The sequence below is a fragment of the Manis pentadactyla genome, chromosome 18, assembly GCF_030020395.1.
Source record: "Manis pentadactyla isolate mManPen7 chromosome 18, mManPen7.hap1, whole genome shotgun sequence".
Classification (NCBI taxonomy): Eukaryota; Metazoa; Chordata; class Mammalia; order Pholidota; family Manidae; genus Manis; species Manis pentadactyla.
The window spans coordinates 27,358,036-27,383,739 of NC_080036.1; the positions used below are offsets into that span (position 1 = coordinate 27,358,036).

The window sequence follows — 25,704 nt, forward strand, 5'->3', positions numbered from 1 at the left end:
TGATAGAACATATTTAACTCAAATGATTATTAGCTTTATTTTTAAATTCTGAAGTATTTAGGCATATGGCATATGGGCCTCTATTTACACTCTTGTCCCAGGCCCCTCCAGCATTGAGTGTTTGAGGAAGATCTATGTTTTGTAATTCTCTATGCATCAAAGGACACTTATATGGTCTGTACTAGTATCCTGGGGCCGCTGTAACAAAGCATCACAGACTGGGTGGCTTTTAACAAAGATAGGTATTTCCTCATAGTACTGGAGGCCGACCTCTGCAATCAAAGTGTCCAGGTGACAACTCTCTTAAGGGAACATTTAGTCAGAATCCCCCACCGTGGGAAAGCAGCCTTTCCTAGGTTGGCAGGTATCTGGTGTGGAAGCTAAGCATGTTTCTATGACAATGGTACTGTCCCATAACCAGCCCCTGGGCTGCCACCCCCTCCAGCAGTGGGTTCCCTTGAGAACCCTCTCACGGCAGCTCTCCGGGTTCCCAGGCTTTCTCAGCCATACCGCTCCCGGTTATTGGCTCTACATCTGCCGCCTTCCTCCCCAGACAGGAAGAGCTGTAAGACAAACTGTCAGTGGAATTTACCATTTGGAACCTGGAAAACTCGGGGACCAGGCAGAGCAGAGAGTTTGGTTGAAAGCTGGTACATCTGTGCAGTGGGCATGCGAGAAGCTTCAGATGGGGAGGCTTGCGGGGAGGCGCCGGGCGGCTCTCCACAGGAGTGAGGGCGTGAAGATTCCTGGCAGGACTCGGCTCCTTCAGCTGGTCAACGCTGCTGTTCCGAGGGTGCCTGGCGGTCTGCGTGCCAGCGGTTCTGAGAAGACAGGCCATTTCTCAGAGGACACTGGTCGCCTGCTTGCAGTTGCTCAATGGTCCCTTGGTTTCCCAATGCAGGAGCCGGGGAAATTTGGCTGGATGTGTATAAATTGCCCAAGGAGTCTTGGCTCAAGGAGGTGGAGCACCCCCAACCGGGTACAAATCCAAAGAAAAAAGTCGGACAGGCACACCCGGTAAGAAACAGCTCAGTTTTTAGCTGGTACGTTTCTCCCCCGCCTTGACCCACATCTAACCTAAGTCCTCTTTGGACTTTCAAGACAAATGAGGCCTTCTGGAGGCCGTAGCGAGGACAACGGGCCCAGTGGCCCTTGTCTCCCAGACTGAGTTGCTTTGGTTAAGCTATTAAAAAGCGGACGTGTCTTCAGTAGTGGGAGTTTCGGGCGGCCTCTGCACCAAGACCACCCCCAGGCATTTCTCTGGGAATCCTGACTCCTGCCTAGTATGTAATCTTTTTTCCCTCCTTTGCTGAAATAATCCTTCCATGCATGCATTCCACCAAATTTCCCAGATTAAGGTATAAACAGGTTGTTCTCAATAGACAGGAATACATATATTCTTTGTATTATTCTTAGAAAGTAGGAACTCTGCCATTTCAGTTTAATTATATGAGGTCCCTGGGCCTTGTGCTGTGTCTTTAAAATATAGTTCCTCAGCAAATATTATTTTAAGACTTAATTTGCTCATCTGTCCAATGTACACGTATTGCTTCTTAACCAATAACAATATTAATTGAGCATACATTTAAAACATATTGTATTATGTTTTACATAATTAGGTGCTAAAGGGTTAGCAAAATTATTAAGATAGGAGACCAGGATTGAGTCTCACAATCATTGCTGAGCTCATTGAGTGGCTTTGAAAAGATGTCTTTTTCCCCAATTTTAACGTCTTCATTGTGGGGTGTAGGCCCTGTATCTCTGGGAGAGTTTCCAGCCCAGAGATCTGCCTCCTCTAAACTCACAGAATTTATTCTTTGTACCTCTTTTCTGACACTTCCTGCATACTGCCTTTATTTTTTGTTTTCCTTTTATGCATGGAAGTCCTTTTTTCTCAACTAGGTGACACATTTTTGGATTGTCAAAACGTACCTTCTACTTTTCATCAGCCAACCCCTTAGCATCATACTTAGTGCCTGGCAGATACATTTTTTGAGGAGTTAATTTATTATCTAACTAGCAAAAGCACCTTGGAACGGGAGCGGTTTCTCACCATAATTCACTCAGTTCCTATACCCTGAGTTGTAAGCAACTAATGTCAGCTGCAATGGTAATTCTTGTGCTGTGAGTCAGAAATAAATTGTCAGCATCATCCGTATATTTTGCCAATCGGAAACATTCACTTCAGCTTAGGTTTTTGTAACGGTCTCCTAACTGATGTCCTTACCTCTGCTCATTCATATTTCTACTTGTATCGCTAACTATTCCATTTCCCCCACTACCTTTGAACGTGCTGGAGAATAGGGACCATGTGTTAGAATCCTGCGAGCCCGAGGGCCCCACAGCCACTGGCCCTCTGTGCCCACTGAATGAGCTCGGCCCCCACAAGAGTAACTGGGGGAAGGACAGCAGCCAGAGGACTAAAGTGGGGAGGGGGAATATATATGAAGCCTGTTGTGAATTAATTTCTCATTTTTTCTCCTCAGAATGCTCTTGATCTCATGGTTTCAGAAAATTTAGAAATGGTAAGAAACTTTTCAGAAAATCTTTAGAGAAACTAAAGTTGCAGGTTAGAGATTTTTATTTTGACTTGAAATTCACCTCAAGTATCAAATATACTAGTAAAGTAAATAGAAAAAGCACAGTATTTTCATATTCTCTGTGGCTTAATCTTATGTTTCATGTCCACTGAAGATCCTGAGGATAAGCGACCCACTCATTTGTCCAGAGGTGGGTTTCCCTGAAGGTGAAGGGGGTTAAGTCTCAGGGCCCCTCCCTCGTGTGGCCCCTTCCAACGGCCTGGGAGGCTCCTAGCAATGTGCTCACGTGGTCACATCTTTTTGTAAAATCGGCAAAAGTAGCACTTTAACCACAATCACTCAAGATGACCATCTCTTTTCACTTCAACATTCTCTCTGTCACAATTACCCCCACATTGGGTGGTTTTAGGGTGGCCATGGGCATTATATGTTCAAAATTTTGTGTTTTCTTACACAGAAATATATACTCTCAGCCCCATGAAACTCAGTTTACCCTTGCCAAGATAACAGCCTGATCCACCAAGCGGAGCTTCCTGGGGGGCTTCCGCCTTTGTGCTGGGAGACTTTAGAGAACGGAGTGGCTTCCTGGGGCTTCCTGGCCCTCCCTCTGAGGCAGAGCGCACAGCTGTGCTTTCTAGAAGCTTGGCTCAGAGGACTCAGGGTTATCAGGAGAGTGGTGCTGAACTTCCAGATGAAGTATCTCTAGAGACCTTTTGCCATTTTTAAATTACATAATGTTTCAAATTAAATAATACGTGTACACACCACCCTGGGAAAACCAGGTAATTCAGATAGAGCAGCCCTCCCCCAAAGTGATTCCTCATTAGTTTGGTGTGTGTTTTCTAGACCTTTATTATATATTTATATTCTTGCACCAGTTTATTTTGGGAAATATAGTTTTGTTTTATGGGAAATTTTTTCTGTATAAGTTGTATCATACGATATATATTTTCTTACAAACTAGCATATTTTTACTCATCAACTTTTTGGCAAGGTTTTTCAGTGTCGAAAAAAACCTGCTTTGTTCTTTTGCTGTCTTGTGTTCCATTCCATATAATGGAGATACCATAGCTTATTTGGCTGTTAGCCCACTGATGATAGTGAGGGTGTTCCCGGTTTGCGGCTTTTACATAATGCAATGAAAATCTTTGTGAATTCTTCTTTGTATACCCAAGTGCTTCTGAAGGGTATGTGTGTTTTTAGTTTTAATACAGATACTGCTAATTGTTCTCTAAAAATGGCATGACAATGTATATTTAATCAATATTTCTCCATAGTCTCTCTGACCTTGATATTATCAATGAATTTTTTTTTTTTGCAAATTAATGGGACAAAATGGCATCCCATGTTAATTTTCCTTAATCTCTTTATATTTTTATTGGCTATTGAGGTTTTCTCTCCTGTGAGTTGCCTATATGTATCCTTTGCCCATTATATATTTTCTTCTAATCTGTTGTTTCCCTTTTTACTTTATGTGCTTTTTTTACATAAAGAAGTTTTAGATTTGTAGATAGTCAAAATTTTCAATCTTTTCTTTATAGATGTTGCACTCTTAAGTGCACTCTTAAGGCTTTCCTATCTCAAGGTGATAAATTCTGTGTTTTCTTCTAATACTTTCGTAGTTTTGTTTTTGACACCTCACTTGTTAATTCATATGGTAATTTCTTTTTTGAATGGAGCAAAGAAGGGATCAACTTTTATCTATTCTTTTTCATATAGCCAATTGCCACACAAATATTTTTGAGGAATGTGTATTTTTTCATTTGTTTTGAAATGTGATCCTTGTCATTCCTATATATATATTTCTATAATATTTATCCTGTTCATTAAAATACTTGTCTGCCTACAGCAGAATTTTGAATTTTGGAGCAAAACTGCCAGATTTCAGTGAGTATATTTGATACCATCTCCTTAGTTCTTGGTATTGGTAATACCGTGTCTTCTCTCTCTTTTTTCTTAATCATCTTGGCTAGAGGTTTGTCAATTTTACTGACCTTCTCAAACCCTGCTGTGCCACCTCCTAGCTGGGTGATCATATCATATATTTTCTGTTCTATTTTCCATACTTTAGTTGCTCAGCCTTTAGGGAGAGCGTATCAACTCTTGTCTCCCAACTCTCTCATTGAGTTTTTCATTTTTGCCATCATATTTTCACTTTTGAGAGCCCATTTTTGTTTCCAAGTGTCCCCTTCCCATTTATTTATTTATTTTATATTACTATATTATTTACTATAGTTCCCCGAAAACATTGTTGATAATTTTTTGATGTTTCTTTTCCATGTATGGTCCGTTTCCCCCAAGTTGCTTTTTCCTTTCTGTTTGTTTAGGTCTCTGTCTTTCGGAGGAGCTGCGTTCTTCACTTGTCCGGTGGTCCTTAGCTCTCCCCTCATCTCTAAGAGCAGAGGTCACCCAGGAGCTGACAGGAAGCTCGGGGGGCATGTCTGAGGCTTGTTGATGGTTTCACTATAGGGTGCCCTCACTGGGCTGTTTTACTGGGAGGCACTCATGTCGGGGTGTTGCAGTACAGATTTTCCCTGCTATCCGAAAGTAGAGTGCTCTTACGAAAACTTTTGTAAGACATCATGGCACAAAGCAAAGAAACAGTTACCACGAACTTACACGGAAAAATTTTTGAGCATACCCAAATCCAAAAAAATAACCTCTCTTAGGCTCTTCTGATACCACAGGACACCTCTCGCTAACAAACGCGCAAAATAAACCAAGTTAAAGCCCAGATGCTCACAAAGTTCAAGGCTCCGGCGGCTTGATGCTGAGCATAGTTCCCGGGAAAGGAGCTGGCAGGGCAGCTTTCTCTGCTCGGAGTCATCCGCTGCCCCCACGGTGGTTCACTGCTGAATAAGTGCTGAACGCTCTCTTCACCTCTCACCTTTTTTCATAAAAATGAAAATCCTGTTTCTTTTGGTTAATGAAAACAGTAACTAATGTAGGCCTTTTATAAAAGCAAAGTGGCAGAATGCCAACCCTCAAAGCGAAGGGTACTTGTATTTCCTTTGTGGCTGATCGGTTCTTCCCGGGGACGGCTCACGTGATCTCCTGCCTGACTCGTGGGGCCCCGCGGGGAAGACGGCCTGGGGACGGGGATGATCCTTTCGCCATCAGCAAAACCTGATTTGGTACCGTCTCCTTAGTTCTTGGTATTGGTAATACCGTGTCTTCCTTCTCTTTTTTCTTGATCGTCTTGGCTAGAGGTTTGTCAATTTTACTGACCTTCTCAAAGAACCAGCTTTTAGTTCCATTTCTTTGTCTCTATTGTTCTGTGTTTTCTCTCTCATTAATTTCCAGTTCGATTTTTATTGTTTCCTTTCTGCTGATTACTTTGGATTAAATTTTTTCCTTTTCTTCTAGTTTCTTAAGGTAGAAGCTTAGGTCATTGACTTGAGATCTTTCTTCTTTTCTGATATAGGCATTTAATTCTATATACTTACATCTAAGCACTGCCTTTGTTGCATTCTTTATATTTTGATATGTTATTTTCAAAAATACTTCAAAATACTTTCTAATTTGCTTTTTTCTTTCTTTTCTGACCAACAGATTGTTTAGAAGCATGATGTTTAGTATCCAAATACTAACATCTTTCTTTTTTTTTTGGTTTCTACTTTAATTCCATTATGACCACAGAACATACTTCATGTAATTTAAAAACTTTTTAATCTATTAAGACTTATTTCATGCTTCATATATTTCGAAGCTCTTGTTATTAGGTGCATAAACATTTGGAATGTTACGGTCCCTTGATTAACTGAACATCTTATAATTTTTCAGTGATCCTTTGATTCCTCGTAATATTCTTTGCTCTGAAATCTATTATGTCAGGTTTCTATATAGCCATCTTGGCTTTTTAAAAATTAGTTTACAAGATATATCTTTTTCTATATTTTTACTCTTAATATATTGGTGTCATTATATTTAAAGTGAGTCTCTTTTTGACAGCATATAGTTGTGTCATGCCTTTCTATACACTCTGACAATCTCTACCTTTAATTGGGGTGTTTAAGCCGTTTGTATTTAATATGATTATTGATATGTTTTGGTTTAATTTACCAGTTTGCTATTTACTATTTGTCCCATCTGTTTTTTCTTTTATCTCTGCGTTTTTTTGGAATGAGTGTTTCTAATGATTCTATTTTTATCTCCTTTGGTTGGTTTATTAACTGTTGCTTTTCCCTATTACAGGATGTAAACATTTGTTTTAGAGGAGACATTAAATTGAGTCTTCCAGTTCACATAATGAAGATCAAACCACCTAAACCAGTTACAGGTCAGTATAATTTAACTAATACTCTCTTTCCTTTTACCATTGATTTCTCAGTGTTTGTTTTCTTTGCCTTTCTCCACATTTCCCATCTTTTCTATTTATTAGCAGCAATATCTAAATTATAAGTATAGTTCTAAGAGGAAACTTTTTTTAAGTCATAAACTATGCATGAAAGAGCAAGCCACATAAAGCTTATGAATAGTCCACAATGTATAAAGACCTCCTACAAATTATTAAGAAAAAGACAAATAATTCAGTATAAAACAGACAAGACTACTCAGATGGTCAATAAACATATGAAAGGTGCTCAACATCATTAGTTATCAGGAAATGCAAATTAAAACCATAATGAGATACCACTCCACACCCACCAGGATGGCTAAAATTAAGAGACTGACTGACCATACTATGTTAGGATATGGGATAATCAGGCCTCCCTTACACAGCAATTAGCAATGAAAATTGGTGCAACTGCTTTGGAAAACAATTTGGCATTATCTAGTAATGCTGAAGATTATTTATATCCTGTTACCCAGCATTTATACTCTTAGGTTGGGTTACCAACCTACTAATTTGCCTGGGACTGAGGGATTCCTAGGAGGTGGGGTTTTCAGTGCTAAACCAGGAAATTCCTAAGTAAATTGGGATGAATTGATTACTCTACTTCTAAGTATATACCTGATAGTTTTGCAAGTAAATGTGTACCAGGAGACATGTACAGGAAGGGTAACAGTGATGTGATTTTTAATAGCTCCAAACATGAAACCAAAATGTTCTTCAAAAATAGAAAGATTAAACTGTACTGTAGTCATTCAATGAAATACTATACAGCCACGAAAAGGAACAGGCTACAGTTATACACAGCAAAATGGATAAATCTCACAAAAAATTTTAAACAAAAGGAGGTAGACAAGGTTAACACTGTATAATCCCATTTGTGTACAGTTCAAAGTCAGGCAAAACAAAGCTATAGCGTTTAGGAGCCCATTTAGATAGCAAAAGTAAAATTAATAAAGGTTACTTAAAAGCCAAGAGAGTGGTCATGCTCTTCCCAGGGGGTTGTGACTGGAGTGGGCCCTTGAGAAGTTTCTGGGGAGTGAGTGATATTTTATTTCTTGACTTGAGTAGGTGTTTGCTTGATAATAATTTGCTAAGATACATATTTGTATGCTCTTTTCTGAATGTGTTATATTTCACAATAAGAAAAAAGTTTCATTAATGAAAATAAGCAACAAACAAGGTCTGTGGTACTGACATGAAGTGATCTCCAAGATACTTTGTTAAGTGAAAACGAAGGGGTCTAGTGCATAATAGCAGTTCTCAAACCCTAGCTAGATCAGACCCACCTGGAGGACTTGGTACCTGGATTGCTGGGCCTACCCACAGTTTCTCTTTCAGTAGGTCTGGGGTGGGGCCTGAGAGTCTGCATTTCTAACACGTTCCCAGGTGACAGGGTCTCCTAGAAAGTTATGTAAGAAACTGGTAACAGTGGTTGTCCCTGGGGAAGGAGACCTGGGGCGCGGGGGGACCTCCTGGGCAATTTGAGGGACCAGGGCCCTTCCAAAGAGTGCGGTTCCGAAAGCTGGGCTGTAAGCCCAGAAAATAAATCACCCAGTCTTACTGTGGACTTGGGAATGGAGGAAAGAAAGAGAAATGGAAGGTTACTGGGAAGGGAAGTAATAAGAAAAGTGACTGGCAGAGAAAGGAGATTGTTAAAGAAGGTGGTTGGATAAACGTAAACATAGAGACAGCTAGTTGTGTGGGTCCTCAGTAGCTGCTAAACAGGGACAGCGCCTGGCAGGTGGGAGACAGGGATGGTGATTTAGGTGTCCAGTGACAGAGTGTTTCCTTTGGAGGCTTTGTCATCCAGAAACAGGAAACGACGGAGGGAGGGAGATGGAGCCGTAGACAGCAGCTGCTCTTTGCCTGTGCCTCCCATGGGTGGGAGGGAGTGAAGCCGGGGGAAGACCCAACCCCTGGGCTCACAGATGGGTGACAGGACAGGAAGGGGTTTCTGAGGAGGAGGGATTCTGTGGGACCCTGGGACGTGGCGGAGGGAGGAGAAAATCAGGAAGGGGGAGATCAGACGGTCTGACCAATTCTGGAATATTTTCAACCTAGGAACCACATTCAAAAGCCCCTTGGAAGCTTTTGCAAAGCTAGAGGGCTGCTCCGGGCTGGGCTCGGGGCAGAATCACTTCATCAAGGACAGTCAGTGGGAACAGCAAAGGGCCATCTTCAGCGCCTCCTACGCAAAGTACCTGGATGGGGAGTGTGAGCAGGAGCCGCTCAGGTGAGACGGCGGGAGGCCTGGCCCAAACCCCCTGCTGCAGGGGAGCCTCGGTGCCCCCAGGGCTTCTCCTCGCTGGCACAGGCAGCAGCCAACCCAAAGAGCTGAAGCCATCCGGATCAACCCTTTCTAAAAGCTCTGTCTCGTTTGGGAGATTTTTCCGAGAACTTCAGCAGATCTTTTGAAAAGTTGTATGGAGATTGTTTAAATATAGTTAGAGCAAAAGCTGATAATATGGATTTGAAAGAAGGAGTAGATACCTATAGAGGTGAGACGAAGAGCTGATTTTACAATATTATGTAGCAAAGCATCTCTCAAAAATTATTTTTGTTTCCTGATCATTTAAACCACACAGAGGATCCTGAAGGTGGAAATAAAAGTCACCACTGTTAACGTTTTCATTCAGTCTTTCTAAATGTAATGTGTATTTATTAAAATACATTACTTTCTAATCTCAGTCAGCAGGTAGACCTTATTAACCCCACGTTGCAGTTGTCAAATCCAAGGCCAAGTCTTTGAAGTGTCTGGCGGAGCTGGTTTTAGGAACTAGTTCTCACTAGCTGCTGCGGATCTCAGGAATGTTCCTGCTTCACACGGGAAGAGAAACCTCTCATCTTGCTGTCAAGGGGAGAGTTTTCCCAGCTCAGAACACAAAGTCCTAGGACTAAGCCCCAGGAGCCACTACCTGAGATCCACACCAGCCCCTGGCACGTCACTGCTGGGCTGCCTGGTGACTTGTTTAGATTTTGCAGGCCAGTTGTTAAACTGCTGGTAACTGTCCACAGTTGGAGTATTTATACCACAAAAAGCTACAAACCCTATCAATCAGGAAACTGGGTCTTTAAAAAACAGAAGAAAGCCAATTTATCAGCACATGGTTGTATTGGTCCCAGGATAAGAAAGCGTTTATGCACAAGTCTGGTCATTAAGAGATCTTCCCCAACAGAGGTGGCTCTGCCAGGTTTAGGAGCTACCCAGGGGCTGGGAGTGACTCCCACGGCTTCACCCGTCCTGCCCCCACTGGCATCCAACCTCTGCACCCGCCAGGACCAGCACACAGAATGTAGTTTGCCTCATGGCCCTGCACCCCTGGGAAGGTCCATCCTACCTACCCATCTCTGGTCTTAGTGCCACGACTGCCAGCCTCTCTCCTTGCCGAGGAGTTGCCCATGGCTCTGACTAGTGTCCCTTTCTTCCCCAGTACGGCCACGTTCCACTTCCTCCTTCCCAGCCGCATGACCGCAATGCCAGCAGAAGCCCAGAGCCCCTCGGGTAAGTGAGCACGAAGCAGGCCGTCGTCCTGGACGAGGGACCACCTTGGGTGAAGGTCTCAGCGAGCCCTCCTAGAGAGGTTCTGCCCAGTGAACCCTCTTGGTGGGAGGGAATAGGGGGCACAGTAGGCTGCCAGCAGCAGCTTAACGGTGTGGCCCCCAAGCCGATTCCCTGGAAATGGAGCTGGCACTGCCTTCAGGGAGTGACCTGCCACCGAGGAGGGTGGGAACACATGTCCCCCGGCTGCTTCTGGACATGAATTCACTTTGTAGAAAGTGTCCCTAGATGTGAAGCAGCCAACGGGCAGCTGTGAGCACCCTCCCACCCAGGAAGGCGACGTGGCCCTGGCGCAGCCCAGGGCTGCCCAGCCCTCCGCCCAGGAAGCTCGCCACGGCTCGGCGCCGCCCGATTTCAAACCCTCCTCGTCTTGGGCAAACACTCTGGCACGAACCAAAGGTCACCCCGACTCCTCCTGTGACTCGCCTTTCCCTCTGCTTCCCCAGGGGCAGCCCGGGTCCTTGGCGCGCACTGGACGGGAAGCCACAGCTTCTTCCTCTGTCCCCTTAACCGGGCTCTGGAGGGTAAAGCCGGCACGCTACTGCCACAGTGGGGCTGCCTGCGCGCACCAGGCTCGCAGAACACGTCCCTCTCCGGCTTAGCTGGGAGCGGGACCTCAGGAGATCAGAGCTGTGCAGGCAGGAATGGGGGGCTGCGTGGCTGTGGTGTGACCCCGAAGCCCCATCTCTGAACTGTCATGTTTCTTGAAGACGACAGGTCAGTAGGGACAAAGCCCAGTCAGGCCCACAGGGCTCCTCGGGCAGCTGAGACCAAGGGGGTGTGGGCCTGGCATCAGAGGGCTGGTCCGGTCCCAGCCCGACTGTCCTCTGGGCGTGCAGCCTCAGGTGGCACTGCACACCCCAGCCGGTTTTCCCACCTGAAACAGAGCAAATTAATCACACCGTCCCTCCCTCCTGCATGCGTTTGCTATGAATGGCACAAGCCAGAGAGTTTCTGTACATGAAAGCCCTTTGAAATTATTTTTCACAGACTCAAGGAGGCAGTTACTGGAGCAAGTTCATTTTGTGATAATTCCTTGAGCTGCACATTTAAGTTATACTTTGGAATTTTTACTTCAGAAGTAACATTTAAAAATTCACAAAAGGAAGACTTCCTTTCCTCCCATCCTTTTCCCAAGTAATCTGGCTTCTAAACTTGCGTAGTGCCCTTGGACAAGTCACTTTACTTCTCTGTCTCAGTCTCCTTATCTTTAAAATGGGGACGCTAACAGGACACACTGCGTAGGACCCTTATAAGGATTAAATGAAATGTTGCACGTGAAGTGTTTAGCACCTGCTAAGTATTCGTTGAGTGTCAGCTGCAGCGGGACGGGAGGGTGACTTACTACGTTATCTGAGGAAGGAGACAGCGCTGCAGAGAGAGGAGAGGGACGGCGGGTCCAGACAGGGGCTCCTGCCTGTGTCGCGGGGGTGTCCAGGGTCTGGAGGCAGCCTGCTGGCACTGTCCCCCCCCCACTAGATCCCGAGGGCGTGTGGCCCTGTGCCGCGCCCATCACGGCCTCTCGGCTCAGCTACTCCAGCCCCCACCTGGCGCTGGCCTGCGAGGATGGCGTGCTCACACTGTGGGACCTGGCTGACGGTGAGCCCCCGCCTCTGCCTGACCCCCGGCCGGGTCTCCGGGGACGGGGCCCCAGGAGCTCTGGGACTCCGATCATGCTGGGCCTTCTCTAGTCCCTTTGTGTTCCTAAAGGCACCTTGGGGAGCTGTCCTGCCTCCCCCTCATCCATTCGTTCAACAAACATTTATTGAACATACTATGTGCTGACACTCCCCATTCCCCATGTGTTGAGAGCTTGCCCTGTGCCCAGCGCTGTACCAGGCCTGGGAGTACGGCCTTCACCGAGGCACTGTCTTCAGCACTGATGCAATACATGGCAGCGTCAGCCTCCCCCTCCCAGCCCCGAGCTCCCAGAATAAGCAAGTCTTCCTTCCTGCTATTGCACCCGTACCCTGGTCAGCAGGACCTCACTGTGCTGAAGCAGTGACCTATAATGTGGTCAGTGTGAGGCCAGCGACATCTGGGCGATGGCACCTTGGTGGGGTCTGGGTGTGAGGATCCTGGGTCCTGGGTCCAGCTTTGTAGATACAGAAAACCAGGGGTATCCACTTACCCTAAATCCATCAGCCTCTAAGGGGGGGTCTCCCTCTACCAAACTTCTTAAGAAGCAATGAATGAATCAGTGGTTTGTCATTCTACAAAAGGACACGTGTCTCACTTGAGGGTAGCGGAGGGGCCGTCTGCCCCGGGCAGCCCTCTCAGCGGGGAGCTGGTGAGGACCCGAGGAGGCGCCCTGTTGGGTGAAGCGCTCATGACTGCACAGCGGGGCTGGCTGCTCCCAGGGAGGCTTCCGTCCAGCCAAGCGCCTCCCTCCCTTGGGCCCCTTCCTCCTGAGGAGCTCAGTGGTGTTCCCAAGAGGAGGACATTCTCCCTACGTGACGCCAAGATGAACACAGCTGAAGGCCCCCCTGAGGTTCATTCCCTGCACCCACAGCGTTGTTAGAATATGGGAAGATACTTCAGGGACAGAAGAAGGATCATGATTTCACAATCCTTTGCCCAGTCGCTCATTTCCATTTTTCTGGATACTGATAAATTGGGCTACACACACACTGCCCCCTCCTTTTCTGAAACGCGCCCCCCTCAGATACACTTCCGCATCTCCCGGTCAGCGGTGGAAAGCAGGGCGCTGGCCTGTAGTTTCTGGGCGGACCTGGCCTCCTTCCTCCCAGTCCAGGCTGACGCTGCCCCCTCCCCAGCTGCTCCCCACACTTGGCGGGGGGCTCCCTGCAGGGGCTCCTCTCCCGCGGGCACAGGGGTGCCTGGTCCCCCTCACAGAGCGCGCTCGCTGCTGGAGTTTGCCCTCAGGCCCCACCTGCCGGTCACAGACCCCGGCCCCACGGAGCTCCCCTCTGCCCCCTTCTCGACCCAGTGTGTGCTTTCTCCAGGACTCCCGCTCGGGGTCGTCGCCCTTCCTGAGGGGTGTTTCTGCCAAAGCATTCACTTCCTGAAACACTTCTTAGTCCACAAAGGACAGAACATGTATCCCGAAGGCCCAGTGACCTCGGGAATGAAATGTGTGGTGCTGTGCACAGACGCTTCTCTCCATCTGGTGGAAGCCAAGCGCACCCACGGACCCACCACCCGCGTGCTTGTTGAGAGGTCAGTGGCTTGTGGGCAGGACGGGTAAACGATCCACCACATAAGTGACACTATTTAATGGCAAAAAACCAGACCTTTCCAGCTTTCCCCATAAGCATCACTTTCCCCATAAGCATCACTCTGCTGATGAGCTTCTCAGGATCACCTCTTTCACCAGGGAGAGAGAGGGAGAGAAACACACACACACACACACACACCAGGGAGAGAGAGGGAGAGAAACTGCCCTATACTGATCACCAAGATTAAGAAGTTAAGGCTCTGTGTGCTTCTCCTTTATCACATCCTCCTCTCTCCTCCCCAAGGTAACCCCCTTATTAGTCATCTATTGCTGCATCAGTAACTACCCCACAACTCAATGGCTTAAGAAAACAGTCATTGCTTAGCTCCTGATTCTGTAGGTCAGCGCTTCCGTTCCGGCTCAGCTGGGCAGCCCTTCCACGGGGCTCGCTGAGGCTGTCACGTGTGCCTGCGGGCAGCCAGCAGCTCAGCCAGGGGCTGGATGGTCTAAGCTGGCCTCACTTACACAAGGTGGGCGGCAGGCTGCTGGCCAGGGCACTCGGCTCCCCTCCTGTGGCCTCTCCTGCCGGCTGTCTCGCCCGATCACCTAGAAGCGTCCGGGTGCCCAGCAGCAGGCCGGGGCAGCCACACTGCACAGACACTTTCCCAGCCTCTGCCTGAGTTACGTGGGACAAAGCCTGTCACATGGCCACACCCACATTCAAGCAGTGGAGAAATAGATTCCACCTTTTGATGGGAGTTGCTGCCAAAAACAGCCATTTTTTTTCCCAATCCACCACACCACTTTCCTAAATTCATCATTTCTTTGCTCTCTTTAAGAATTAACCACATTCATCTGACTATATCTCCCAATATGTCGCTTAACTGTGCATATTTAGGGAATGTGTAAATGGAATCATCTTTTATGTATTCAGCTGGCTTTTCAATGCTATTTATTCTGTAACTTGCTTTGCAACATTGTTCATGAGGGTCGATCATGTTGGTGGATATGGCCTTTTATTTTCATTTTCAGTATAGAATTATGTTTTCTATATTGTGTTCCATCATATAAACACCACAATTACTTCAGCATTCTCACTGGCTATTTGGGTTGTGCCCAGTTTTGCTATTATGAACAGTCTCCATATCTCCTGATGCTTATACCAGAGAGTTTCTCTAGGAAATGTGCTAGGAGATGATGGCAAAACTTTAAGACTCTTCCAGTAGGACTGCCTGCGTGTCTTGCTTCCTGTAGGCCAGAAAAGCACTTGGATGAAGCCCTCTGTGCTGTGGCCCCCGTCCCAGCCTTACCGGGCATGGTAGGTTCCTCTCATTCCTCCTCAATGAACGTGGTCATTTCTCCTTCAAAGACTATTTGCTGAAGGCATATCATGTGCTAGGCCCTAGACCAGCCTGGGGGCCAGGTACAGAGAGAAGGTCCCTGCCCTCACGGGGCTCATGATTCAGCTGGGAAAACGGACACGTAGCCAGGCAGCTGCCCTAGAACGTGACAAAGACTCATGTTGGATGAGGCAGCGGCCGCCGTGTGACAGAGAGAAGGGTCCCCTACCTAAACCTGCAGCAGTGGGGGGCAGGGGGTGGCAGCACCGCAGAGCTGAGCCACAGTAGCTAAGGAGGAGGCACCTTGAAGCCAGAAAACAGTGTGTCCGGTGCCCCCTGGGAGTCCCCAAAGCCGCAGGCCAGAAGCTTGGGGGGAGGGGCCAGGCCATGGAGGGAAGGGCCCAAGCCTCAGGGGCTGGAGGGGGAGCTGCTTGCTCAGACGGGACAGAGGGTGAGGGGATGGAACCACAGTTCTGGGTGGCCTGTGGCTGTAGCCACAGGAGAGGGAGGCATGGGGCTGACCCCCTGACCCTTACGGGGCCTGCTGAAGGAGGCCCGGGCCTGGAGGGAAAGGGTGATTGCTGGTGTGGCCCTGCCGCAGTGAGGGGGCCTGTGGGACCCCCAGAGGAGGCTCTGAGAGGGCCTGGGGCTAAAAGCGTAGATCCTGTGTCCGTCAGCGCTGGTGGCGGTTAAAGCCGGGGTCCCAGCAGGTTCCCCTGTTCAGAGAGAGGAGGTGGGTAGAGATGAGGTTCCCAGAGGCACGGTCATCACTTACGGGGCCAGGAAAATGAGCTCGTGGATGACTGAGGGTCACCCCAGGTGAACCCGGAGGGGAGTGTGGAGAAAGGTTCCAAACACCGGGAATGGCAGTGTCCTGGGCAGGAGAGAAATCAGCGCCTCGTGCCGCCCAGTGGCAGATGGCGAGCAGAGAGGGGAGAGGCCCCACGTGTGGGGGCAAGGGGGAGAAATGGGGCGGCAGCTGTAAGAGGGGGGGAGTTGGGGAGGGGCTTTTAAGGAAGTGGGAGAGTTCAGTATGTCCATCTAGAGAGAGAAGAGAGCCCCACCCGGGATCTCAGGTGGTCAGGTGGGGGGGTCCTGCACTGAGCAGGGCCCCCAGTGAGTGGGGGGAAGGGTGTCTGCCAGATGCAGGCTGAATCCTGGCCTCGGGGGGCGCTTTTCAGCAGAGAGCCTGGGGGGCTGGAAAGAGAAGCCTGCACAGGAGGGGGAAGGCCAGCCAGGGTCCCACACAGCACCCGGAGGGGCCGCTGCTGCTGGGGCGCCGCAGGGGCCGACACACACCACTGCCATTGTCCTGAACAGCTGTGGGTGGACCCCGGGCCGGGGCCCCAGGAGCGAATGAGTGCTGTCTGTCTGTCTGTCGGTGTGTCCAGCTGCTCCTCTGTCCGCGCCGGGTGAGCGCCAGCGCCGAGTCCCCACCTACCATCTCTCTGCTGGGCAGGTGCTGACCTTCTCCAGGAACGGCTCTGTGCGCCTCCTGGACGTGGCCATGCCGCAGACCGTCTGTGCCTTCGCCCTGCCCAGGCCCTACCACCTGGCGGCCCCCTGGGAGCCGACGTTCGTCGTGTCTTTACGCCACCCGTACTTCCTGCTCCGAGGTATGAGGACGCACCCTGGGGTGGCTGCCGACCACTTCCCTGACTTTCTCAGGCCCTCACCACGCACAGGCTGACCCCCATCCCCTCCCCAGTCCTTGTGCCCAAGGGATCCTGCTGCTTCGTCATAGGCAGGCACCTACATACACGCCAGGCAGGGGCTTCTCTCGGGGCTCCTCCGGGTCCAGTGAGCCCCTCACACAGGCCGGTGGCCTGGCGCCCGGCAGACAGCAGCCCCCACGTGCCGCCAGGCCTCAGCGCATGGGGGAAGCAGCCATTCCTCATGATTCCACAGAACCTGTCTTCTCGTCCCACCTCAGGAGACCGAGACCGCCCAGATGAAACTGCCACCACGGACCAAGCCAAGGACACCCCACATTCTGTTTTCTATTTTAATTTTGAGGCCTACCCACTCCTGGAAAACATCGCAAGAAACCACACCATTCCTCCGACTGACTTAGTGGGTGACACGGCCTTCACACGGGGGCTGCCCTTGGAGAAAAGATGCGAGGATTTCCTCCGGAAGAGGTAGAGGTCCTGGGGCCACAGCCCCACCCCTGGGGCTGTGTCTGGGTCGAGGAATAGTGGAGCTGGTTGGATGCTGAGATCGTGCCGCCCTTACATTCTCTCTTCCGTGCAGGGCTCCGCCGTGTCCTAACCCGGGGGCCACACTCGGTTCCCTCCCAAGTGCGTAGGAAAGAACGAGTGAGTTCAGGCTGGTCTAAAGGAGGGCCGTTTGTCGGTGTTTTCTCCTCATCAAGACCATCTTTCTTTTTGCTTTCTCAGTTTTTTTTGTTTAAAGGCTTATTCGGATCATTAGACACAGTCATCTAAGACAGTGGGCGGCAGACCCCAGCCTCTGGGCCAAATCCGGCCCACTCGCTGCCCGTTTTTGCAAATGAACTTCCGCTGGAACATAGCCATGCTCATTTGCTTATGTCTTATCAAGGGCCGCTTGTGCGCTTCAACAGCAGAGCTGAGCAGTGGCGACAGAGAGCGTATGACACGTAAAGCCCACGTCACGTACTCTCTGGCCCTTTACAGAAAACGCTGCGAGCCCCCGAGGCCCTTCCCTCCATTATCCTCTAGAGAAACGGTTATGTGCTGCGTTTCTCCTCTCTCCCCCTTCCCCGTCCCGTGCACTGTGCGCGTGTTCCCTTCTGCCGCGAACGCACAGTGAGCCGTACGCAGGCCATTCCGGAGGAGCGGGTGTCTCTGTAATCCATCCGCCGCGCATTCTGGGGGAATTGCAAATTCTTGCTGATGGTTTCCTTCGTGAGCATTTTAGGTGGAAGAGGGTCACAGTGAAGCCCTGATTTCTCGTGGCAGGCCTGCCACTGCAGAGCTGGGTGACTTTGGTGGCCCCTTGCCTGCCTGGGGCCTTGATGCCCCCTCTCCAGCACGAGCTCTGAGAGCTTGTGATGCTCCAATCCCCTAGCATCCCTTCACGACCACCCCCCTTCTCTGTGGGCCCTCCCCTCAAGGGGGATGAGGCAGAATGGCTGAGACGCTCAGGTCTGCATTCTGACGCCGCCCTTCGCCTGGGAGGCCCCGGCTGTGTTCCTTAACCTCTCAGAGCTGTTTCCCCATTCATTCAAAAAGATTTGTGGGGCACCTACAGTGTGCCAGACAGTGTCCTGGACATTTGGGTGAGGCCTCACCTTCAGGTTTTGTAGGTATTCAGTGAGATAATACATATAATTAATAAATACAACCTAGGCACAGGGTGGCGGCTCACTAAACAGGAGGTACAAGGATGACGGGTTCCCTCCGCCTTAATTCAAGTTCATGCCAGGGGTAATTCCTAATGTGACCACTAGGCAGCGCCACAGCTCCTCCTCCTGACTGCACTTCCCTGGGGCGGTTGGTCCCTTTGCGGGTAGGGCCGGGATGCCTGGGTGGTTTTCAGCACAGGCGGGAAGCACACCCACTCATCACCGGACAGTATGGCCTCCGTGTCTTGGGGGAGGAGGGGTCAGTTGACACTGCCCCTAATTAGAGACTTACTGAGAACGCTCAGCACCACCTCCCGCGGAGGTTTCTTACTCTGACTCCTGACGTGATACAACTGAGGAACCTGCGGGTGGAGTGGCACCATGTCAAGACTGAACTTTCCCCGTGGTCCAGGGCAGTGTAGAAAAGAGAGAGACAGAGAACACGTAACCACCGGGAAGCCCAGGAGAAGACAGAGACAGAGAGGAGAGGGGGGTGCGACGAATACAGGGGCAGGTTTACTGGGGTGCCCGCAACTTCTCTGTAGGTTTGAATTTTTCTCAGTAAAAATGGGGAGAGGTTATAAAATATTACTTACAGTATAATCCTGATTTTGAATAAAAGGGAGAAGACTGGGAATAGTAACCGTGGTTGTATTTGGGTGATGAAGTATGTGTGATTTTTCTCTTTGTATTTTTCTTATTTGTACCTTTTCTACAAAAAATATGCATAATTTTGGAAAATCTAAAACAAAGGTTAAAAAAAAGGTCAAAGGTATGTAGTTAGGCCACGGCTATAGTGAGGCCACTCACTCCGTCGGGGTGAGGTCATGGCTTGGAACTTTCTGGTGCTCTTGCCTAATAGAAAATTCCTAGTTTAATGAGCTTGTTTCCATTTCGACTTTCTGTCTAACCCCCTCCTTTTACTGCGTTGAGAACAGTGAGCCTCCCCAGTCTACCCAGAAGCCACTGGCTGCCCTCCCTGTAGGGATGGACCACAGGCCAGCAGCTCCAGGTCTGGGGCGCTCACCTCCTGCCTGGCCAGGAGGGCGCAGCCAGGGGCCCTGACTGACACGCCCACCCTTATGCAGGGTACAGGTGCAGGGTGGGCTCAGACCCCTGCCAGACCCCACTCAGCCCATGCAAGCTGCTTCAAGTGTAGAGCTACCGTAACAGAGTAAGTCCCCGCTGCACAAAGTGCTGTTCGTTATTTCTGGCATAAGTTATTTATGCACTTGTAGAAATTTGGAACACAGGACAATACAAAAAAGATTTAATTAGTCCATAATCCATCACCAAAGATCCCATTATGCCACCACTAATATGCTAGTGAATTTCCTTCAGGTTTCTTCTTTGGCATTTCCACTAAATTGAGATCATGTTTCATTTCAGTTTTTAAATCTAGGCTTATGTCACTCAAGAGCTTAACTTAATGACCTTTAATTTTAAGGAAAACTTCCTTGACAGTACGGTTGGGAAGCCTGTGTACTTTCCTTGGAAGGGTGTCCGACACACTTCGCACCCCCCAAGGCCGGGCCTGCCCTCTGGGGAGAGGACAGCCCCTCCTGCCCTGCCCTCCGCCAGCCTCTGGAAGCCCAGAGCCCACCTCCCCTTCCCAGCTGCCCCTCCACCTGGCAAGACAGCCCAGCTCCTGGGGCCCAGGCCCAGCTCCCCCCAGGGAGGCCCCACAGCAGCTGGCTGGGCAGGGCGGAGAGGGGAAAGGGCTGGAGTCAGTGCTGCGGACAGGGTGCGGCATTGCAGGTGGGCAGGGCAGGACTTGGGGCCCACCCGCTCAGGGAGCCTGGGGAACTGGGGAACGGAGCAGCTCAAGGAAGTGCGCCCTGGTCCAGGGACCAAGCAGGAGCTGGGAGGGGTCGCACTGTGTGGCTGGGGCAGGCCCAGCTCGACGGAACCTTTCTGTGGGCCTGGTCACAGCGCTCAGATCATATCCCCTGTGGGTGGCCACCTCCACTGTCTTGTCCTGACCATGGACATGTGTTCGCACCGTGTCCCCAGGCTGGAAAACAAGCACACGCAGTCCCAGCCCTGCAGCCACCTCCCGACTCCCGGGAGAGGAGTCCAGCTCCGCGTCCTCTGCCCCGTTGGCTCCGCAGCCCACTGGCCCCTCCCCAGGCCACTGTGGCCCCATCCTCCCAGCCCAGCACCCTCACACAGTCATTTTTGTGACTTTTCCATAATCCCTCTGTAGGATAAATTCTTAGCGGTGGCCCTTCCAGGTTCTGGGATAGGCACATTTTAACTGGCAGTTTCACCCCCTGGGGGCCTGCAGGGAGGGTGGGTTCACTGTCCTTAGCCTTTCCCCACACTGGCCAGGAAATAAAGGACAAAAGCCGGTAGCTCATTACGATTTCACTTTGGAAATGGAGAGGTTGAGGTCTTCATGTCACAGATACTTTCTCTCTCCTTCTGGGACCTGCCTGGGGTCTTTTCCCCACGGGTGGGCTCATTTTCTTTTGACCTTAAGAGTTCTTTGTCAATATGTTGCAAATAACTTCCTAGTTGGTCATTGGTTAGGAGGGATTTTCATTGCTTGTTTAGCAAGTTTGGCTTCCGGTGTTTCCTTGCTGGAGGTTCCCATCATCTCCCTTATGCTTCGCTGAGGGGTGGCTGTGAAGAGCCTCAAACTCAGGGCGCAAGCCCTGCAGTACGACCTCCAGGGTTGTCTGGGGCCTCCGGCTGTGTCACTGGGGCAGACCTCAGTGTCCTCTTGTGTAAAACAGGTGACATTCGTATGTCCTCAAGGGATGTTGCCTGACCGCTGTACTTTATTACTGATCATTAAGCCTTTCTACACACCAACACTGTACTTTAAGCATCACCCACTTCAAGTACACGACGGCTTTATTTTTGGTCTTCCTTTTAAATCGTGTCCTGCTTCACCCATTTGGCTTGCCTCCTGGATGGTTGCTCATTGATGCCACGTTGTTCCGACCCCCTGGCCCAGAAATTTCACTTCCACTTTTTTTTTAACCAGCCTCAGATGTATTATTATGATTTTACTGAGCACCTGCTGTGTGCCAGGTACTATGCTAAGTGCTTTGCGGGCATAATCTTATTTTTTGCTATTGTTCTTACTCCCACTGGGCCGTGAAGGAAGCTGAGGCTGACAGAGGTCAAATCACCCGTCCAAGGTCACCAGCTTATAAGTGAAGGAGCTGAGTTTGAACACAAGCAGTGCGAGTCCAAAGCCTGATTCTCTAGCCTGCATGCACTCTGCCTCCCCTGCCCCACACACAAACACGCGGCCACGGTCCTCCCAGCTCTGGTGACATTAGCAAAAGACTGGAAACCTGAGTGCCATCAAGAGGGAAAAGGATGAGGCAGGCCTGTGTGTGAATCTAGGGTGCATCGTCAGTGAAAAAAGCAGGATGTACAACAGTATATCTCACATTTCTGTTTAAGTTAAAAAAAAAAAAGATCATATGCACATTTATGCTTGTGTGTGTAAACCGTTTTCAAGGAGCTGTTATGGTTGATTGACTGAGGAGTAGGAAATAAGGATCTGAGGTAAGAGATTTCATTGTAAACCCACTTGTATTTGTTTTCTGTTTTTTTTTAAATCAGAGCATAGATCACTTTTTCAAATGAAAGGTATTTGAATGCATTGAATGCCAAACACATCTCCACGTGGGTGTCCTACAGGCAGAGCCTCAAAACAAACCCAAAGCTGCAGTCATCATCTTTCCCCCCAAAAGTGGCCTTCCTCCTGTTTCTCCTAAGCTTTTCAACATCATCTGGACACTCAGGACCCCAGGCAGCAGCCGGGGCTGCAGCGGGGACCCCTTCTCCAGAACGAAGGCTGCCTCCACCTGCTCACAGCACCCACTCTGCCTGCAGGAGGAGGGGTGAATCCTGGGCTTCTCCAATTTTCCTGTACTGAACATGCATATTTGCTATCTTAAAAAAATGACCTCTTAATTTTTAAAAGCCCCACACAAATGTCTTATCTTCTGGGAGCCCTCAGCAGGCGGGTGGACCTCTTGCTTTCTGCATTCACCACTACTGCACTGAAATGCATACGTTACAAATGTTCTTTTACTCTTGTTGCCCTGACTAAACTGGGGAGGTGGGGGGGGGGGGCGGTCACTCTGTTCTTTCCAACACCTGCAGCTGGGCCTGTCACTGTAGATGCTCAAGGAACGTTTGTTGAATGGACTCGCCAGCATTCCGATGCATCAGCATTGGTCTGTGCAAAGAGATATTCAGCACCTAGACCCCCCAGGCCTCCTGACATGGCCCTCCTCCTGGTTAGAATGCTCAACCTGTCACCCTCTCATTCATGACGGGTGTTGCGCGCCCGCTGCGCAGCGTGCCAAGGCCTGAGCATTCAGCCAAGAGGCAGGTGCGCCGCTGGGAGACGTGTGTGTATATCAGCACGGGATGGTCGCGGTCTGCCCTGGGGACCTTGGGGAAGGGGCACCAAGGGGGTTCCTCTCATCTCCAATGTGTGATCCACAGGTTTCAGAAACTGGAGAAGAATGAGGTGAAGGAGCAGGAGCTCTGGACCCGGCTCCAGAGGTATGCCCTGCTTCTCCAAAGAGAGAGCCCCGAGGAGTAACTGGCTGCTGCCACGGGCTCTCAGGAAGGCTGGCAGCAGGCAGGCTTCACCCCAGGAGGCCCTGCGGTGCAGACACGACGACAAAGCGCTGCAGCTCAGTAGGTCTAGGTCCCTGGGGCCTGGACTTGCAGCTTGGGCCCGCTGTAGAGCCAGCAAGGGGAGAGGTGCGATTTGGGGGACCTTCAACCCCTAAGCCACCTGCAAGAGCCCTCAGGAGGGCAGATGTGTCACCCAAATAAACAGTGATATTGCTTCCTGACTCCAAAGTTGCTGTGGTGTGTAACCCTTTGTTCCCACCCTGTCCAGATCCCAGCAGCGCCCCTGCAATGGTTTCAGCCCGAGTCCCAGGCCTTGTGAGGACCACCTGCCTTAGAGGCCCAGGAGAGACACTTTGCTCAAATGAGCATGATGCCAAGCCCAGCCCAGCTACTATGTGGCCATTTTTCTCTCCACCCACTTCTTTTCCCTCTGTGCTGGCTCAAAAGCTTTATGGAATCACTTTGGAGATGCAGAGGCTCAGAGTGGTTGAGTGACTGCCCGAGGTCACACAGGTATGAGAGGTGGTAGGGCCAGGCGAGGGGGCAGGCAGGAACCATGCTGTGTCACTACTGCCCCTCGCCTGCTGACCTGGGAACACTAGAAGAGGCTGGGGGTCTTGGGGCACAGCAGGGGGACAGAGAAGAGCCTCTCTCTTCTCTAGAAACTGCCCTTCCAGGAAAACTGGATGGAGGGGTCCCCTGCCTCTCAAGGCCCGCGCCAGCCTCTCTGAGGACACCGTGTGGTGCTTTTGGGAACTGCAGGCAGTTAGCATTGCCTGCTTCCCTTGACAAACTGCACTGTGCACAGGCCTTGTGACAGACAGCATCCTGTGTCCCCATCCACCTCCTCCCCTGGGTCACACACGCTCTTCGTGGCATGACACCTTCCTCACGGAGCTGGCACTGACTAGCTGACTGGGCCCGGGAAGAAGGGGTCCCACCTGAAGTCCTCCGCCCCTCACCTTCCCTACCATGGGAATGAAAACGCAGCAAAGTGACTTTCTACAACGATCCTTCCTACACAGCAGGCCCTGTGGCCTCTCTCCTTGGAGATGAGGGCGGGAAACTTTGGATGGCGACCCCAGCCTCACACACCATCTAAATGAGATGGGGAACTGACATTATGGGGCAGCTACTGTGCCTTGTGTCTCACATTTAAGCCTTAAGCAGCCTTGTGAAATGTGGGTGCCATTCTCCCCGCCTTACAGAGCAGGAAGTTGAGGCTCGGGCTACAGAGCTTGGAAGAGTCTGTATCAAGTCCTAATGGGCTTTTTCAACAGCAAGCGTCAGGAACCCAACTCAAGCTGACTTTAGCAACAGGGGAATTTGTTGGCTAATGTAAGAGTCCAGACTTAACGCTTTCCGTGTAGCCAGAGCCATGAGATTTTGGGTGACATCAGGAATCTCTCCACCTCAGTTCTGACCCCCTTTCCAGGTAGATCCCATGCTTGGGCAGTAGTACGACTGCCAACAGCGCCCACACTGAGTGTCCCTTCCCGACGGTCCCAGCAAAGTTCTAAGCCCGCTGCTCCCTGGCCTGAATGCGGCTGCAGTCCGGAACTGCGCGCTGTGATGGCTGAGCAGACGCAGCACACGCCCATCCCGGAGGGACATGGAGTCATGCCCACCCAAACGAAGGAGGGGAGAGCTGTCTGATGGAGGGAATGATGGGCCACAAGGGAAGAAGCCGGAGTGGGGCCGAGCAGGACAGGACAGTGGAGGTGCCCTGTCCACTCTCTCCAAAGCCATGTGCTGCCCACACCAGCCACCTCCCCATTTCCTAGTGTGTGTGCAGTGGCCAGAGGGTTGGGCACTCATAGGGCGCCTTATATACTGGGCCCCACAGGAGGAACAAGGGAGGGAACCAGGGCCCAGCAAAGTACCAAAAGATGGGCAGAAGCCACCCAGACCAGTGCTGGGTGGGGGTCCGGGGCTCTGGCCCCTCTTGGAGCTGGGCGCCACGGGGGCCAAGGCGAGTGTGCCATGGCCTGCAGAGGTCCTTGCCCCGGGGTGACGGAGCCCCTTGGAAGCACCAAGAGCGTCGGGTCTTCTCAGGGGGGTGCTAGGCCTGGGGGAACGCTGGGACCAAGAGGCGGCAAACAAGCGCTCAGAGTGCAAACCTGAGGCACTCACCCTCAGGGCTGTGCAGATGCAGGGGCAACACCTGAGGTGGCGGGAGTGCACGGTGGATAAAGTGGCCCTTGGCCTCATCCTGGGATAAGCAGGGGCTTTGCAGTTAGGGCTAGATTCCATACCCAGCCCTGTGCCACCCTGGTTCTCGAGGTAGGGGGTATTTCAGAATCCTGGGGCACCCATGTGACCTTCAGAGGGACCTGTTTATTTAGCAGTGCATGGCCCTCCTCTGGGTGCACCACCCACCCACCCAAGGCCCAACCCAGCCTCTCCAGCCCTGCTCCCGGGACAGTCTGCCATCTTCATATGCAGACAGCTCATGACCACTATTCCCTTCCCCGGTCCTGGGCTCATACTGTGACCCATGTGGCATGTCCTTGAATAAATGTCTTGAATACAGAAAGATCAGCCTATCATACATAGCGAACTCTTCAACGTCGGCATCAGTAACTTTTTTCCAGATATGCCTCCCCAGCAAGGGAAACAAAAGCAAAAATAAACAAGTAGGAGGATATCAAACTAAAAAGCTTCTGTACAGCAAAGGAAACCATCAACAAAATGAACAGGCAGCCTATTGAGTGGGAAAATATATTTGCAAATTAAGTATCTGATAAGGTGCTAATATCCAAAATGTATAAAGGACTCATACACCTCAACACCAACCCCCCCACCCAAT

General features: G+C 50.3%; 1 protein-coding gene across 1 annotated transcript in view; it reads left to right on the plus strand.

The window, feature by feature from the left end:
• The window catches only part of WDR93 (WD repeat domain 93), a 33,233-nt gene extending 10,120 nt beyond the window's left edge, over nucleotides 1–23,113 (plus strand). The window contains exons 6-17 of the mRNA XM_057494686.1: nucleotides 902–1,017; nucleotides 2,487–2,525; nucleotides 6,735–6,819; nucleotides 8,938–9,109; nucleotides 10,308–10,378; nucleotides 10,882–10,968; nucleotides 11,915–12,034; nucleotides 13,402–13,615; nucleotides 14,868–14,931; nucleotides 16,413–16,569; nucleotides 16,887–17,094; nucleotides 22,758–23,113. Of these exons, the coding sequence (XP_057350669.1) occupies nucleotides 902–1,017; nucleotides 2,487–2,525; nucleotides 6,735–6,819; nucleotides 8,938–9,109; nucleotides 10,308–10,378; nucleotides 10,882–10,968; nucleotides 11,915–12,034; nucleotides 13,402–13,615; nucleotides 14,868–14,931; nucleotides 16,413–16,569; nucleotides 16,887–17,094; nucleotides 22,758–22,857 (1,433 nt within the window). The 3' untranslated portion in view covers nucleotides 22,858–23,113. The remainder of the gene's footprint in view (nucleotides 1–901; nucleotides 1,018–2,486; nucleotides 2,526–6,734; nucleotides 6,820–8,937; nucleotides 9,110–10,307; nucleotides 10,379–10,881; nucleotides 10,969–11,914; nucleotides 12,035–13,401; nucleotides 13,616–14,867; nucleotides 14,932–16,412; nucleotides 16,570–16,886; nucleotides 17,095–22,757) is intronic.
• Nucleotides 23,114–25,704: the final 2,591 nt, after the last annotated feature.